The 16,556-nt window shown below is 38.4% G+C and overlaps 1 protein-coding gene across 1 annotated transcript in view; it reads left to right on the top strand.

The window, feature by feature from the left end:
• Window positions 1-6,473, top strand: part of BTAF1 (B-TFIID TATA-box binding protein associated factor 1) — a 45,857-nt gene extending 39,384 nt beyond the window's left edge. The window contains exons 31-38 of the mRNA XM_082054213.1: window positions 609-750; window positions 862-992; window positions 1,417-1,542; window positions 2,278-2,430; window positions 3,006-3,217; window positions 3,375-3,534; window positions 4,128-4,298; window positions 4,520-6,473. Coding sequence (XP_081910339.1) covers window positions 609-750; window positions 862-992; window positions 1,417-1,542; window positions 2,278-2,430; window positions 3,006-3,217; window positions 3,375-3,534; window positions 4,128-4,298; window positions 4,520-4,666 — 1,242 coding nt within the window. The 3' untranslated portion in view covers window positions 4,667-6,473. The remainder of the gene's footprint in view (window positions 1-608; window positions 751-861; window positions 993-1,416; window positions 1,543-2,277; window positions 2,431-3,005; window positions 3,218-3,374; window positions 3,535-4,127; window positions 4,299-4,519) is intronic.
• Window positions 6,474-16,556: the final 10,083 nt, after the last annotated feature.

The raw sequence follows: 16,556 nt of genomic DNA, 5'->3' as shown, positions 1-16,556 counted from the left end.
ATATTTTTTGCAGTCCATCTTATTGTGCTTTTTATTAGAGTCATCTTGTTCAAACTGCACGTTGTAAAAAAAGCTTTTCATTGCTAAATGCTTGAAACTGCATCTTTTTCCTAGTATACCTATGTAAAGGAGAAAGGAGTGCAAGATTTGTGGTACTAATTAGGCTCAAAAGTTGGCAACACAGCTTTTTCTATCACTTGTTCTTTTAAGCAGCAGGCTTCGAAGGGGAGAGAACATTTCCTATGCTTCTAGTGACATTGGCAAGAAACTCCTCTGAAAACTCCAGATTTTGGGCTTTGGCCGAATGATTTGTCTGTGGAGTATCTGTCTCATGCATGACTAAGACCACTGGTGTCTCCTGGGTTTTCTTGTCCAGAAGAACTCAGGGTTTGGCTTAAGACAAAGTCCATTTATATGTTAAAGTGCACGTGCAAGTCTCCCTATAGCTTAAGCTGATGAAAGAGCCACAAAGTTCCAGAACCTGAAAAGTATGTTGAAGCATTATGTTTGTAGCGTTTAATAGACAGTGTTGAATGTGCATGGAAATGTTTCTGATAACAGTTGATTACTTTTGGAAATAATTTAACAAATGTTTCTTTTATGTTCAGAACAACGTCTTAGAGTTGTGGTCGTTGTTTGACTTCCTTATGCCAGGATTTTTGGGTACTGAACGCCAATTTGCAGCTCGTTATGGGAAACCAATACTGGCAAGTAGAGATGCCCGAAGCTCCAGTCGAGAACAAGAGGCTGGTAGGGATCAGACATTAAATCTTGGGTTTCTTGTTGTTTTCCTTTAAATGAGAACTGCTGAAGAAAGGAGAAATTGCCATCAGTAAAATACTCCTTCCGTTGCTTCACTAGGGGTTCTTGCAATGGAAGCACTGCACCGCCAAGTTCTGCCATTCCTGTTAAGGAGAATGAAAGAGGATGTACTGCAAGATCTTCCACCCAAAATTATTCAAGATTATTACTGTATTCTCAGTCCTCTACAGGTATGCTTAAAAAGTGGCTGGAAGCTTAGTTTTTCCAGTATAGTTAAGACCACAAAGGAACCACTTCTGTATTCCTGGCTCAATCTGATGTCAGCTCTGACATTCTCTGGAACCACAGGACTAAAAAGCTTTCTAGCACATGTTCAAAAACTGATTTCAGTCCAGTTGCGATAGAGTATTTCTTTAGATTAATTTCTGGCATTCTTCTACAAAAACATCTTAGGCATCTGCAGATTTTTTTAAGAATGTTTTCCAAGCTGAAAGAAAAATGGCAAGCAATTCCACTATTATGTTGATCTTGTGCTACATAGAAAATAGTGTTCTTGACTTATGATGATTCAGAACTAAATTCCAAAAAGTGACCATTTGTCTTCTCTCAGGGAAAACACTTAAGTCATTCTTTTGTCTGGGGCTTGGTCTACAGGTTCAGCTCTATGAAGATTTTGCCAAGTCTCGTGCCAAATGTGATATTGATGAAACAGTTTCTTCAATTTCACTGAATGAAGAAACTGAAAAACCAAAGCTTAAAGCCACAGGTCATGTATTTCAGGTACAGGTTTCTTCAGTAACTTTTACTTGTTTGTTAATTTATTTCTGGTAACTATATTTGTGGGTTTAATAAAAAATGCTTAGCTTTTGGATCAGATTGCCCGGAAGGTGATGTATAGCTAGTATGCTTAAACTATGTTTTTATGTCTTAAATGATATAAAACTGTCTTTTAGTGTTTTGCTCAACTAGTGTTCAGCTGTTTTGTAGATCTTGGATACTACTGTTGATTAGAAACTGATTACCAAAAGTGCAAAACCCCAAAACAAGAGGCAACTAACTTTGATCTCATCAGTTGTTGCATTAGAAAATAAAGATTCTAAAACATGAACAAAACCACTTTCTTAAGGTTAGATCTGAATTTATGAAAGTTCATGGTCTTACAGAATTGCAGATTAAGTCATGGCTACCTGGAAACAATTCTCAAAGGGTCTGCACATCTCCCAAAGCCATGGACTATATCCCACACTAACGTGAAGGTGTGGGAAATGGTCTTTGCACTGTTGCTGCAACAGGAACCAAGATAACTGCTCATAACAGTTACTGGATACAGTTTGAAATACAGGTTTTCTTAATATAAATGTGCAACTTTAGGATACATTTTCATTAAAATGAAGTCCAACTTGTGGAATGTGGTTGCATGGCCCCTGTACTTAAAAATCAATTTTGTTTATCCTTTTTCTGTAACTATACTGTTGTTAACCATTTATTTGAATTTAATTTCCTAAATAATCAAAGGCATTGCAATACTTACGGAAGCTATGTAACCATCCAGCATTAGTGTTAACAACTCAACATCCAGAATATAAAAGAATTACAGAGCAACTTGCAGCTCATAATTCATCCCTTCGAGACATCCAACATGCACCTAAGCTGTCTGCTTTAAAACAAGTAAGTAGGTTTGCATGTTGTGCCATAAATTTTCTAAATGTCTCTGCTAATGTTGCAGTTCAGAAGGTTTTAAGACTTCGTCAATGTGAAAACTGATCTTAAAATGCTAGTTAAGTAGCAAATGAAATGGACTACTAGAGGTTTTTAAGCTTATGTCTTATTTTTCCTGTTAATTCAAGGAGTGGGGGAAGCACAAGGTTGCTTCAAGGTGATGACATTTACATAATAAACCTTACTTTTATACTGTTCTTTACTCCTGTCTTCCTTGTTACAGAAAAGCTCTTTTTCTATTTATTTTACAGGAGACTATTAGCTTGATAAAGTTAGGTTGCATTACATACTTAAATTCTATTGCAAGTAAGGCAAAATGAAGAAAATTACTATTCTGACGACTCTTAAATTTTTCATGGTTTGACAAGCCAAACTCTGCATTATGTCATTTGAGTGACTGTCATTTACAGACTTCCTTCAGTAGTGTTTGTCTTATTTCTAATTTTGATAGTCCATCAATGTAAATATTTACATGAGATCTACTGTCATTTTGCTGATATGCTTTAATGCTCTTTTACTCTAAGCTGCTGCTGGACTGCGGTTTGGGGAATGGTGGATCTTCAGAAAGCGGTACAGAAGCTGTTGTGGCCCAGCACAGAGTACTGATCTTCTGTCAGCTTAAGAGCATGCTGGATATAGTGGAGCATGACCTTCTCAGACCTCAGTTACCTTCAGTTACTTACTTACGACTGGATGGCAGCATACCTGCTGGTCAGAGGCATTCCATTGTTTCACGGTAAGCATATCCCTTCATAACCAATACAAGGTAAACTGTAATGAACTACATTATTTATATGGTACAAAATCATTCTTTTGTCTGCCTCAAAGCAGTTGAGATTCATAAATCTGTTATTTAAATGAATTTTACCATGCTTAACTTTTTTTGAATGCAGGTTTAATAATGACCCATCTATAGATGTTCTGTTGCTCACCACTCATGTTGGTGGACTGGGACTTAACTTAACAGGGGCTGATACAGTAGTATTTGTGGAACATGACTGGAACCCAATGAGAGACTTGCAAGCCATGGATCGGGCACATCGCATTGGCCAGGTGAAAAACTCTTCCATTTCCTTTTTTTTTTTCTTGCTGAAGTCCTGTTATTCAACTTTGGATAAAGTTATAGGATATAATAAAAGTGATGTCTGGTGGTTTCACCCAGTTTTCATTCATACTGCTTTCTTGCAAATATGCCATATGTTGGAGCATGTACTTTATTATCATATTCCCAACTTGGTATGCCATCTCTTCTGTATTCCCTGGGCTGCCTAGGAGAGGCCAGTGAAGAATCACCCTTCAGTGGAGGTAGAGAGGTAGCTGAGACATGCAACTGAAGGGAAGCCCCACAGGGTTGTCCTTCTCTGATGCCTGGACAAGGAAAGGGTGACTACTGTTAGTCTCCCTCTACAGCTGTAAAAAGCCATGAATTCAAAACTTCCTGAGTACAGATGCAATTGCAGGTGCCTCTGCTATAGACTGGCATAGTCTCATCCTTTTCATCTAACATCAGACTGAGTACAGTTACTGAAGGGTAACTCCAGGCCAAACTGCTTCCAGATTGTCCATGATGAATACTAAAAGGCTGTGATTTCTTGAATACCTAAGATGCTATTTTTTAGCTAAGTGTGCTCTCTTTTTCCTTTCAGAAACGTGTTGTTAATGTATATCGCCTGATAACCAGGGGAACTCTGGAGGAGAAGATCATGGGTCTTCAAAAGTTCAAAATGAATATTGCAAATACAGTGATTAGCCAAGAAAACACAAGCCTCCAGAGCATGGGAACAGAACAGCTGCTTGATCTGTTCACTCTTGACAAGGTATTTTTACAAATATTTACGAAAAATAGAGTAAGCTTGGAGAAAATATTTGCTTTGAAATGTAAATTTAAATCAGATGAACACATAGTAGACAGCTCTCTGAAAAACAAGAGCAAGTGATATTTCCCTAAAAAAAAATCATCAGACTCAAAGAATTTAGTATATTCCTGAAAACATTATTCTGTATATTATCGATTCTTTTTTTTTCTTCTTTTGTGAAGGATGGAAAAACTGAAAAAGCAGATACTTCTACCTCTTCTGGCAAAGCATCAATGAAATCAATACTCGAAAACCTTGGGGAACTTTGGGATCAAGAACAGTATGACACTGAATACAGTCTTGAAAATTTTATGCATTCATTAAAGTAACCATCATATATTCGTAATACAACTGCTGCTAGTTCACGTATTTTTCTGCTGATATTCAGCAAACTTCAAAGCATATATAGTGAACCTTTAGCTTAATGTGTAAATAGACCTATTGAAAGAATCTTCTTCAAAAGACTGGCACTGAGTAGTGTCACCTGTTTCACTGGGGGGTTATTCTGTCTTAAACGTTTGCACTGCATAAAAACTTAAAAATGTAAAACATTGCGAGGTGGTTTGAATTTTACTTGTTCTGAACAGCTGCAAATTCTTATTTGGTAGAAGAATAAAACACAGCAAGTTTTTACATATGTTAACAAGTGTTACTTCTGTTTGAAGTTAAGTCCACCATTATTTCTTTCTGTATCTATAATAGTTTTGTACAGTTGTTTCAGTGAGTACTTCCAGTTGTCCAGTGTACATTTTTCTTTTAAACATAACTTGCTTTTATGGTGTGTTAAAAAACAATTTTCAACTTAAGCTTTCATTCAGATAATATCAGGACTTGTATTACAAGAGGCAATGCCTAGAAGCCTTGAAAGTATTGAATAATTAAATGGCACTAGGTGTTTGCACCCACCTTTGTATATTGAGTATAAATACATTAGGCTCTTCAGTCTTTTGACACCATCTTAAGAGAACATCTGACTTGAACTTTTTAATGTAAGGAGCTATATTAAATGCAGGTAATGGCCTATTTGAGGCCATGTTTGCATCCTGTTAGCAGGGGTGTACTTTTAAAATTTATCTATAAGGCTAGAATATAGCCACTTTGAGAGATGCATGTATTCAGTATGTTTCAATCCTATATATTTTTTGTAACTAAAAAAAAAAAAAGGAAATTAAATATACAGACAGACGTTTTCCAGAAGTAGATTTTACATACTGTCTAGGATCCTAAATTCCATGCTAAAGTGACTGTTTGTTAAACTGATGCATGATTTTAAAGCTTCTTAAAGGAATAGAAAGGACTTTTTTTTCTTTAGGAGAAAATAAACATCGAAATATGTACATTCAGTTTGCGGGAATTGAATAGGTGATACTGTGTAACAAAGATAGTAAAGGACTTTAACAGCGAGTAAGAATAATATGGCTGTGTGTTACGCAGCTTTTTATAAAAGGGAGGCAGTAGTAAAAGTGTGTTTCTAGATGTGCATATGTACCAGTATATGCACTTTTTATAAATATTAAATTATAGATAACTTACAGCAGTTGTCTGAATACGTAGAATATATGTATAAATATAAAAACCTAAGGTTTGTAGCTTGCTGTGTGCTTAAGCATCAGAGCTTAAAAACCACCAGAGACCTCAACGATGTAAAATAAGATTGTTTTAAAACAATATATATAAATCAAGACTGTTCTGCTGCATTGGAGAGGAATTAATGTCACATTTCAGTAGTTATGAACTGCCATATTGTAACTGAATTAGCATTCCATGAAAATAAACAAAACTGGGAATATATAATGTGCATGTTGTGTATGTCCACGTTCAGGGTCTCTTTTTCTGTAGAGAATACTTTTTCCCTGTAGCTGACTAGGTAGAAGACTATGCTTTTGGACATTACAGCTGGATTACTGGTATTATATTAGTTCATTTCTACCTTCATACATAGAATATTTCTGTTGTGCTTTCAACTGATAATCCGAGGGAGGGGAGGACAAGATGGATATTGATGTTCTGTTTGCAGAGAAATTATAATGCTGGAATACTGGGCACTTTTAAGAGAACTTGGTGCAGTAATCTGGTGATAGTGCCCAGAAGTACCAAGATATTTGAATAAAGAAACCTCTTACTTAGAAAAATATATGCAGTGTTTTATGACTTCAAGAGTTTTATTAGCTACTGTTTGGCTCCTGTTGGAGAAAAATACACAAAGGACTGCTTTAAACCACTTATTTATCACACTGAGGTTGCTATGCAACCATAACACTCTTTGTGATGGCTCTCTCAGATATGACATCAAAAAGACTCCTGCACCTGAAAAATGGGAGGAGCAGAACCTAGAATAATAATTTCAAGATTATTATATGTACTGACTGATATTAAATGTTCTGTGAATTAACACTTTCAAAATGGAAATGAGCAGGAACACTGCACTAAGTACACAAAAAAAAACATTTTTATTCACCTTAGTATTTAACTAAGAGCTTTTCTGTGCTTTCCAAGCTAGGAGACCACTTACCGTGATCTGGCTTGCTCTACTGCAGTATTGTCACTGCATGAGCTGCGTTCACTTACTGCAAAACTCAAGCAAGAAATATGCTCTTGGAATGCCTCTAACTGCATTTGACCTGTTTAATGAGTATTCAGCTGCAATGAACCAGACCAGAACTAGGCTGAAATAAAAACTTCAAAGGTAGTGCATAAATGTCAGGTTATCAGCACCAGCCATTTTGCTGTACAGCTCTGGCCCTGTTGAAGGGTATTAGCTGTTAATGAAGATGTAGCCTAAACCTTGAAATGCAGTCATTGCAGGCCCCAAAAAACATGACCTGTGAGTAGAACCATGCATGCCCAGTGCAAATTGTGCGTAATTTGCACTGAAGTACTACTCTAACTCTGTTGTTTAATGGCATCAAAAGAACACTAATAGTCACCCAAGGCAGACCTCTAATGATGTAGTCCCAGGGTAAAAGCTTGCTAATTTGTGAAAACTAAGTACTTCTTGCTAGTGACTGCATTCTGGGCTGGAAGAACAATTTTGAAACAACTGTATATGTATTGGTGCTTTTCAACCAAACTTTAAGACTGCTTGAAATTCTACTTGAAACTAAATGGAAAGCTATCTTCTGCAAATATAATCACAGAAATCAAACTAATTGGACAGACCCTCAGAGGCCAGATTTGGGATGGAAACTCACATAATTACTTACTTCACCAGATGGAACACTGGCATTTACAATTTTGTGATTTGGATCCTATAATGATTTCAAAACGCCCAGCAAATAAAGCTACCGTTTTCAAATTACAACTTCTTCACTTGAAGCAAACACAAATACCTTTTAGGGGTGTCTCAGAAGAGGCAGCTGCTAATTTCAGCTCCATCTGGGATGATTAATCAATCATGAAAAACACTTTGTCCTGGGTCTGCATTTGGAAGAGGTCCTCATCTCCGGCAGGTAACTTCTGGGCCCTCGAGCTGAGCGGTGGCAGCAGCAGTAGCGGTGGTGGGCAGTGCAGCAGGAGTGTCCTACAGCAACCACAAGGAGTCCCACCTGAGGAGAGCTGCACCGTGAGCAGCAGGAGCTGCCACTAGCCTCTCTCATGCTGGTGGGCAAGAGCCTGGCCAAGCACTTACTTATTCATGACCTATGGTTGCTGACTCGGCTGGCTGCATACTCATGAGCTGATCTACCATTGCTAGAGAGCTTACTACCATCTTCAGCAAACCTTCAGGCCTAGATGCATTTCAAGGCTGTAGAGGGACAGTTCAGAAAGGAGATAGGAGCTTGACAAGTCTGCTCCACTACCAAAATGCGGGCATACCTACAACAACGTTGCATGCACTTTACGCTTCACAGGCACCTTCACTGTTCTCAGTCTTTTCTTCCCTTTCCGTCCCCCAACATGCCTCTCCTGGATCTGTTCACTTGCAGCCTATGCAGCTGCAGCTCTTGCATGAGCCATAGATGAGAGGGGTCCTTATTCTTAACAACCACAATGTTTCCTTTGCTCATGAAAGGCTCAAAACATGAAAAGTCTTGTTTGTTGATTACATTTGATTGTATGCAATGGAGAAGCCTTCTGTCTGTACAACAGACAAGGGACTGAGAGCATTTTTCTGGATCCGCCAGTGGTCAGATGAGTAGTACTGCAGTGACTGGTGAGTATATCTGTTCTGAGGAGTGGTTTTTGTGGATTTCTCTCATTAAGACAACCTCTCTGCCCAAGGGCCAGGTGGTGCAACCATTAGACTTAATCCCATCATTACAGGTGTGTGAAAAACAGCTTTTTTGGTAAGAATCATGTCCTCTCCTGATGGCTCAGCAGCCTGCTTACTTAACCCCACGTCAACTTCCTGAAAGACATGAATGTAAATGCCTCAAATTAAAAAAAAAAAAAAAATAGCCTTGACCCAGCCCAAAGAGCTTGGAAGTAGCAGTGGCTTAGTGAGGGATAGCCTGTCAGGGGCCTTGTATTTCTGCATTTCTTCGTCATTGTTCTTCTTTTATAGAAAGTCAGTATTTTTTTGTGTTTTGTTTTCTCTTTTTTACTCTGCCAGTTCAGCCCTTGGACAACTATTGAGAGATCAACTATCTGAAAATGTGATCTTTGCCATTATTTCAGGAGACCACTTGGTCAAGATCAACAACCTATCTGACAGTTTCTCTGTCATATTCTTCACAAAAATATAATTGGGTTTTGTTTCCCTTAGCCTCTCAGAGCTGTTCAGATGACCATGAATTCTCTTTCCTCCCCCAGTTCTGAGTGGTAGGATTTCCAGTTTCTTCCAGGTACTCCTGGCATGGAATCCCACCCGTGCTCGGGAACCTGCAGTGCCTAGGGATCCCTGGCCCCCCAATTGCTCTCTCATCACTTCGGGGCCATGTGGGTGGCTGCCGTCGCTCCTGCCCAGCCACAGCTGTGGGGCATGCAGTGACCTGTCCCTGATGTTTTTTTCCCCTGTGACTATTACAAACAGTTAATATTCAGACTATTTTAAGCTTTTCTTAAAATCATTCTTTTTCTGGATATTTGCTTGTGTCATCTAGGTAATTCATGCAGGTCAGCCCAGCTGGACAGATGAGTCATAGCAAGGCTGTTCCACTTGTCAAGTCTGGTAGTCTGGACACTGGGTGGAAGTAACCATCAAGGATCGTTTGCCTTGCTTTGGTGGTGAACTCTGCTTTTCCCAGTGTCAGACAGAGGATATGTTTTGGCTTTCACTGCTGGAAAAAGCTTATGCAAAGTATGCGAACATTGTTATTGAGGGAAGTAAAGGGAGGTACCATACCTGTACACCTTCCGCTTACTTCTTCGATGTGGCTGGTTTGGGCATAGAGCTGTGTATTGTTCAATACAAAGTACAATGGCTGCCAGCTTTTCCATACTGGGTTGTACAGAAGTTGCTCTTTAAACTGTAGATCCGAAAGCTGTGTTTCTAGTTGCATATGAGGTTAGTCTTAGAGCGAGAATTATGATGAAAAGTAAGGGCTGAAGTGAATTATCAGGATTCCAATGGTGTTCATTAAGTCACTGTCTGTTGATCATCTAGTTTATTAAAGGGAAATATTTTACTAATGCAGCATTTCATAGATGAAGACAGCACAATCAAAAGCAGAAAGCATGCAAATATTTTCATGGAAAGCAATGACATGATGTAATTTTATGCTAGTGGAGGCTCTGGTTGTAGGAGTTTCACTGATGCTTTTGCTTAATTTGATAGTTTATTATTTTGAGAAGAAACCACCGTATTGTTCATGTGTTTGCAGATGCAGCTATTTTATGCTTTGTGACACATCCACCAAAATGCTGTCCAGATAGACAAAGCAATTTGCAGACAAAGTGCACTGGTAAGATAGACATCAGTTGGCCAAAAGAACTCCAATGACGCATTGTGATTGCCAGCAGAGGGCAGAAAAAGACTTTAAATATGAAGTAATGTATTCAACTGTAGATATGTTTAGCAGAAATAGTGAAGCAGTGGTGGCATGTTAAAGCTTCCCTGTAGGGTTGAAAGCTTTGTTTCTGTAGAGTCTTATGGTTCTCTCTTGTCCTATCGTTCTTTTATAGTCTTGATTTCTTCTGCTCTCTTTTGCATCTGTGGCATCAGGTAGGGTAGTCTCTTGATTTCCTTAAGTTGTTGAAGGAAGTTGGTTGTGCAAAGTGAACAAAGAATAACTGATAGAGAGGTAAAAATGTCATTTTTTTCATACAGAATGCAGTTAGTATATCATGGAAGATGATGTAGTGCACAAATGCTAAGGTAAAAATGACTAGGACTAGACTAGAGTGGTTTCTGTAGAGGATGACATGAATTGTGGTAAACATCCCACCAAACAATGGAATGGGAATGGCATTCTTTAGTTGTTGTATTCTGTAAATAAACTAGTATGTTCTTTCTTTTGCGTACTTGGGGATATGAGGTAGGGTAGGGTTTCTTTAGTTCTGCTGTTTGCAGAAACTTTTTTTTCTTATTTTTGTCTTCAATAGTGCATGGGTCTTACAAACAGCTGTGAGCAGGACAGGTGGCAGATGCTTTGGTTGACCTGAGTGGAAGAATTTCTGAAAGATGGATCCTGACAGGGCCTGGAAGAAACACAGAGAAAGAGAAGACTGGCATGGTTTTGGAGAAAGTGTTTAGGAGATTAATGAATCTGAAGGAACATTGTGTAATAAGCTGCTCAGTCCTAAATTCCAGGCAAGGTGATAGTAAAGTTCTAGACATTTTTAAGTAAATACCTCGATTTAACATGGTTCAGAGCACAAGGCAGCCACAAATGCACGGTGCTGATTCTAGTACCATACCAGTGTCATGGTGCAATTTCACATAACCTTGGATAAAAAAAAATCTAAGAAAGTTGTTGACTTCAGGATGGAGGGTGCTTTTGAGGACTGTTTTTATATCAATACCAGTTTGGTCAGTTCTCAAAAAGAAACACAACCCCACACTCCCCGATAAAACAGCTAAAACCCCCCTTAAAAACCTCAATGAATTTTGGCACCGAGAATTTGTACGTTTGAGATCAAGCAGTGAGTTAATATGCTTTAAATTTTTCATTTATTTTATTTCTATATAGTCACAACTAAAGTCAAACTGTTTGGGTTCTTTAATGCTGTTTGTATACCACTTTAATTTCCTCTTAGCTCAAAACTGCCTTCTTTCACTGGATAGTTTAATGTCATTCATTGTAACATATGGAGCAGGTTCTTTTGTTTACTTTCAAATGCTTTTCATTCTATTCTGGTGCAAGTGAACTCGGAGAATTTCATGCCTTTATGGTGATAGACATGTTGAATCTGCCTGAAGTGTCAGGCAAGGAAATCTTCCTACTATGAACAGTAAATCCTTGCGGGAGGCAGTGTTGGAGGGGTCCCTGGTGTGAAGGGTAAGTTCATTTTCATTTGGAAAATCATTTGTCAAAGTTCTGAAGCAAGAAGCATATCTATGTATCGCAAAGGCAAGTATTGTTAATAGGCTATAGTGGAGGAGAGAGACTTGAGTTGGTGTGCTAACCTTTAGAGAGTTGATTAGTTCACACAGCTTACTGGTTCCAGGTTACACATTTTGATTTGTTCTGGTAATCTAACATTTTTTTAACACCAAATATTTTTTTTTTATCATAGCATTGTATCTTCTTGTAGAGATAAGATCTTGGCTTATTTTCTGTCTCTGATTTTTGTTGTGTAGGGTTTTGTTGTTGTTCTGCAGTTATCTAAATATCTTTGTTCATAAGAAGTTTGTGACTTGTAAGCAGTCACTCGGCTTTACTTGGCTTTTCTCGTTTGATCTTGTCTCAGTTGCAGAAGACAAGCAAAGGAGTATATATAAAACAAAACACAGCAGAAGGATACTTCTGTTTTTTGCTTGTGCACTGTCATTTGTGTAGATTAATATAAGAAGGATAAGCTGGAATTGAGTACATAGAAATGAGATCTGTTTTAAAGGAAATGCAGAAGTATGTTTAGCAGTTCATGTAGCAAAGTAACAAAAATGAAAGGGCAGACACTACTAGCTTGTTTTGTCAAGTGTTAGCATATTTAGACTGGACAAAAGAACACGCAATTCTTGACCCAAGGAGCAAGCTATCATCGTTAAAATATGGTAACAGTGTGATCATGTTAAATTTAGAGAACAGGGTGTGTGTGTTGTTCCCCCCCGCCCCGTGTTAAAAAGGCAGCTTAATTGCATTAATTGAGACTTAAGTTGATGGTTTTTGCTTTTGCCAGAGTTTTGCCTATACAGTTGGGCTCTTGTAGTTTCTTTGCCAAACAGTAAGTTGTCATGTAATTGCAATAAGATAGCATTTCACCAAGTGACCTTCGAGCCCTGTTTTATTCAAGTGCAGAACTGTTCTTTGTTGTTAGTGAAATAGTCAAAAATGTTGAAAGCACAAGCTTTTAATGGGCCCTAAATAATGAGGTGTTTAAATTCTTAGTTCATCGTGACTTAGCTAGCAGGTTCATGGGAATAACTGGCTGCTTCATACAAATGGTGGGGTTTGATCTTCACTACAGAGCATTAAAATTCTTTCAGAACAGTCACTGTGCAGCTTGTTTTACCTTTTTGTCAGTATTTTTAACAACTATTAAAATATTTATTTGCCATCACACTTTTGACTGTACTGTCTGTTATAAGCAAAGTTGTTATTTCACCTACGAGTGTGCTGCTGTATCCTATCTGGTGTGAGGTTGGTTCTAAGTTTTCTTTGATAAGCTGTGATGGATAGTTTCTGTTATCCTTCCCATTCACTAGTGATGTGTATACAGGAAATATTAAAAGCAAGTATTTGACAATAAAAGGAAAAAAAACCCTCTTCTTATTGTCCTGCTCCATAGGATATTTGATAGAACATTGTTATGGAACTTTATTGGGTGAAGAACTAGATGTTGACTTTTGTCTGATGTGCAGTGGTCAAGGATGGAACCAGCTGGATTCAGTAGTTGCCTCAGAACTGCTCTCACAGATCCCAAAGGGAAAATTCTGCATTGATGAAGAGAAATTTTGCAGGGAATTTGACGAGATTACCATGGGCTTTCCAGTGCAAATAATGTAGTTAGTCTCTGTCAGCACTGCCAGGATAGCAAGTGTCATCCTATAGGTTTCCATATTTTCCAGGTAAGACTTCTGATCAGTTTGATTACTCATGTGCCAAGTGTGAAGGTAAGTTTGGCAGACAGTTCGGCGCTCCTTCCACTTGGGAAGGGACTTGGTGCATCTAGGAGAAAGACATGCTGATTGTGTGACATAATGCCTGTGAAAGACAAGGAGTAACTACATAGTAACCAGAGAAGTGGCTCGACTGAATTCTTCCAATGTTCTATAAATTAGTTTAAGAAATGATTTGGGTTTTTTAACATTATTGTGTACTTCTGTATTCCTAGGTTGTGATTATATGAGCTTTGGCAAGTACACGTCTTTCAATTTCAAAAAGTTCAACTATATGAGGTCAGGCCTCCTAACTAGAAGTTACGACAGGACAAGGGGTGATGGTTTTAAACTAAAAGAGGGGACTAGGCTAGACTCAGGCTAGACATGAGGAAGAAATTTTTTACAATGAGGGTGGTAAAATACTGGCCCAGGTTGCCCAGAGAGGTGGTAGATGCCCCATGCCTGGAAACATTCAAGGCCAGGCTGGATGGGGCTCTGAGCAGCCTGATCTAGTTGAAGATGTCCCTGCTCAGGGTAGGGGTTTGGACTAGATGAGCTTTGAAGGCCCCTTCCAACCCAAAACATTCTATGATTTGTGCTCATCTGTCTGAGAAGCAGCAGCAGGTCCAGGTGTAGTGTGCTTTCTTGGGGGTTTCTGCTGTGTTTGACAGCCAAGGAAGAAGGAGAAGCACCAACAGCAAACTGTGACCTCCGCCCTCGCTGGAAGTTCTCATCAAATGTTAACCTCACCTAGGCTGACTTACTTTTTTGATTTTTTTTTTGATTTTTTTTTTAAGCTCTCCCCTCTTTGTGATCCATACAAAGGTGTTCACATCCACCTCTTCCAGTACTTGACAATGTCCCTGTTGAATGTGCATGTCTATGACATGAAGGGTGGGATAGAAACATTTTATGTTATAGAAGCAAGGAACATTTATGTTTCTATTAATGGTGACTTACTGGTTTGTATTTATATTGTATGACCAATACCACTGTATTTGTAGTATATTACCAGTAGCTCAGACCTTCTGATGAAACCTCAGAAGGAGGGACAGCTCTCTGTTGGAGATGGAGCTATGAGGAGTTCATTCTTATCAGAATCTCTAAATGAGATTATGGCTCAAGCTTTCTTATGTGCACGTATACAATCTTTCTGTGTGAGCGTGCCTAGCAGTAAGCTGATTGTTACTGCATTCTAATTTGAGAATCCTGCTTGTGTAACCAACCTGTGCTTTGATGGAGCAGATACCATTTGCAGCTGGAGCCACCCCAAACTAAATACACCTCCCTTGGCACAGAACTCTGCAGTGGTACTCACCAGAGCTGATGGAAAATAGCAAAGAGTGCAAGGGAAAAAAATAAAACAGAATACTTTGTCCTTCTCAAAAGGTGTTTTTTCCTGTTTCTTGACACATATGAATATTACTTGAATTCTCTGTAAACTTTTGTTCTTAGTTTTTTTTTCCTTATTTCAGTATTATAAAACTATGAAGGCAACTTTGATTGTGGTGCAACATTGTGATTATCCTTTAAACTTTATCTGGAGGAGCGTACTGTTTGTACTTTTTTGTGCAAAGCTATATAATTTTAGTAGGAAATATGTTATTTTTTTTCCTGCTTTTTTTTTTCTTTACCACAACATAGAAAGCTGGAAGTTAAGACTACACTTTCACTTGTATGTGCTAAGTATTACATAGTTCTTGGTGAGACCAGAGCATGTTCCTGGTTTGTGTGTTGTTTTTTGTTAATTTTGTTGTTGTGGGGCAGTTATTTTTTGGTTTCTGCACTGATGAACAGTCTGAGATTCTATCAAAAAATTAGATCTGCTGCTTACACAAAGAGGGCTAAGACTGAATTTACATTGCCTTCAAAATTGCCACTTAAGTCCATTTTAGTATATAAATATCTGAAATATTATACAAACTCTAGTGCTAAACTGTACAAAATCTTCAATACTTTTAAATGGAAGAAAGGAATAGCTGAAGAAACAAAGTACTTAACACCAGATAACACTAGGGAACTCAAACATGGATTTAGGAACTTTGTTAGGTTTTCTTTCCTTTCCCTCCTCTCCCCAAGCACCTTAAGAAGTCACACACTCAAAACTTATGCTGTTTTCTTAGCTCTGCATAATGGGGAGATAGCTAGCTCAGTGTTGGGTGTCTATTGTTAATCTAGCAAGTAATCAACAAACATACACTCTTACAGATGATGACCTGCAGTATTTCCTTGTGAAGTAAAATTCAGACTGGGGTTTGCTAAGTTATAAGAGGAAAATTCTACGTACTAAAGAAAAACATTTACTGCTCAATTTCCCTTTTTAAATGAGGGAAGTCGATCCAGAGAACAGCAACTTCAAAACCATGGATTTCAACTCAGGTACAAAAACTGCAGGAAAAGTAGGGAAGGGTGAAATGCAGAGATGGGGAGAAAGGAAAAAGTAGTATGCTGCATCCTGCCCAAAGGGCCGTTCCAAGAACGCAGCAAATTGAACTAATCTGCAGTTCAGTCAAAGGCTCAGAAATAGCTGAGCAGTCAGAACATGCTGGCCACGTCTCCCATACACTCCAGTTCCAGGGGCCGTTGCAGGGTGATGCTGTTCTGTCCATGCCAAGTTTGTGCCTGCCAGAGATTTCCCATATGTCAAAGTAATTACATTTCATAGTTTATGCAGGCTAGTTGCTTAGATATGCCATCAAGAAAACAGGAATACCTATCAGTATACCAGCAGCAAGTGAATTGGGTGGTTAGCTGTGGTATGTTTTTTGCTACTGTTTCTGTGTTATTTCTCTTTGAATAAATATTGTTCCCTCCAGATACACATTTGTGTATTCTGACCCTGTTTTGCATGACTCATACTGCACTTTCAGTGATTTCATTATCAATCATGGCCTAGCATCCTAGAAATAAAGACTTCAAGTAGAAATCTGTAATGAGAAGACAAGGGAAGAGCTATTGCAGATGTTCAAATCTAACTGCCTTTGCAAGTTAGTAAACACAGCTTGATAAAAGTCAGTTGAATTGTACGTGATCTCTGCCACAGCCAGAGAAGGAAGTTGTTAAAAAGCTGTCAACCC

Source organism: Streptopelia decaocto, assembly GCF_964273445.1.
Source record: "Streptopelia decaocto genome assembly, chromosome: 5".
Taxonomy (NCBI): domain Eukaryota; kingdom Metazoa; phylum Chordata; class Aves; order Columbiformes; family Columbidae; genus Streptopelia; species Streptopelia decaocto.
This window is presented reverse-complemented; position numbering and strand designations above follow the sequence as displayed.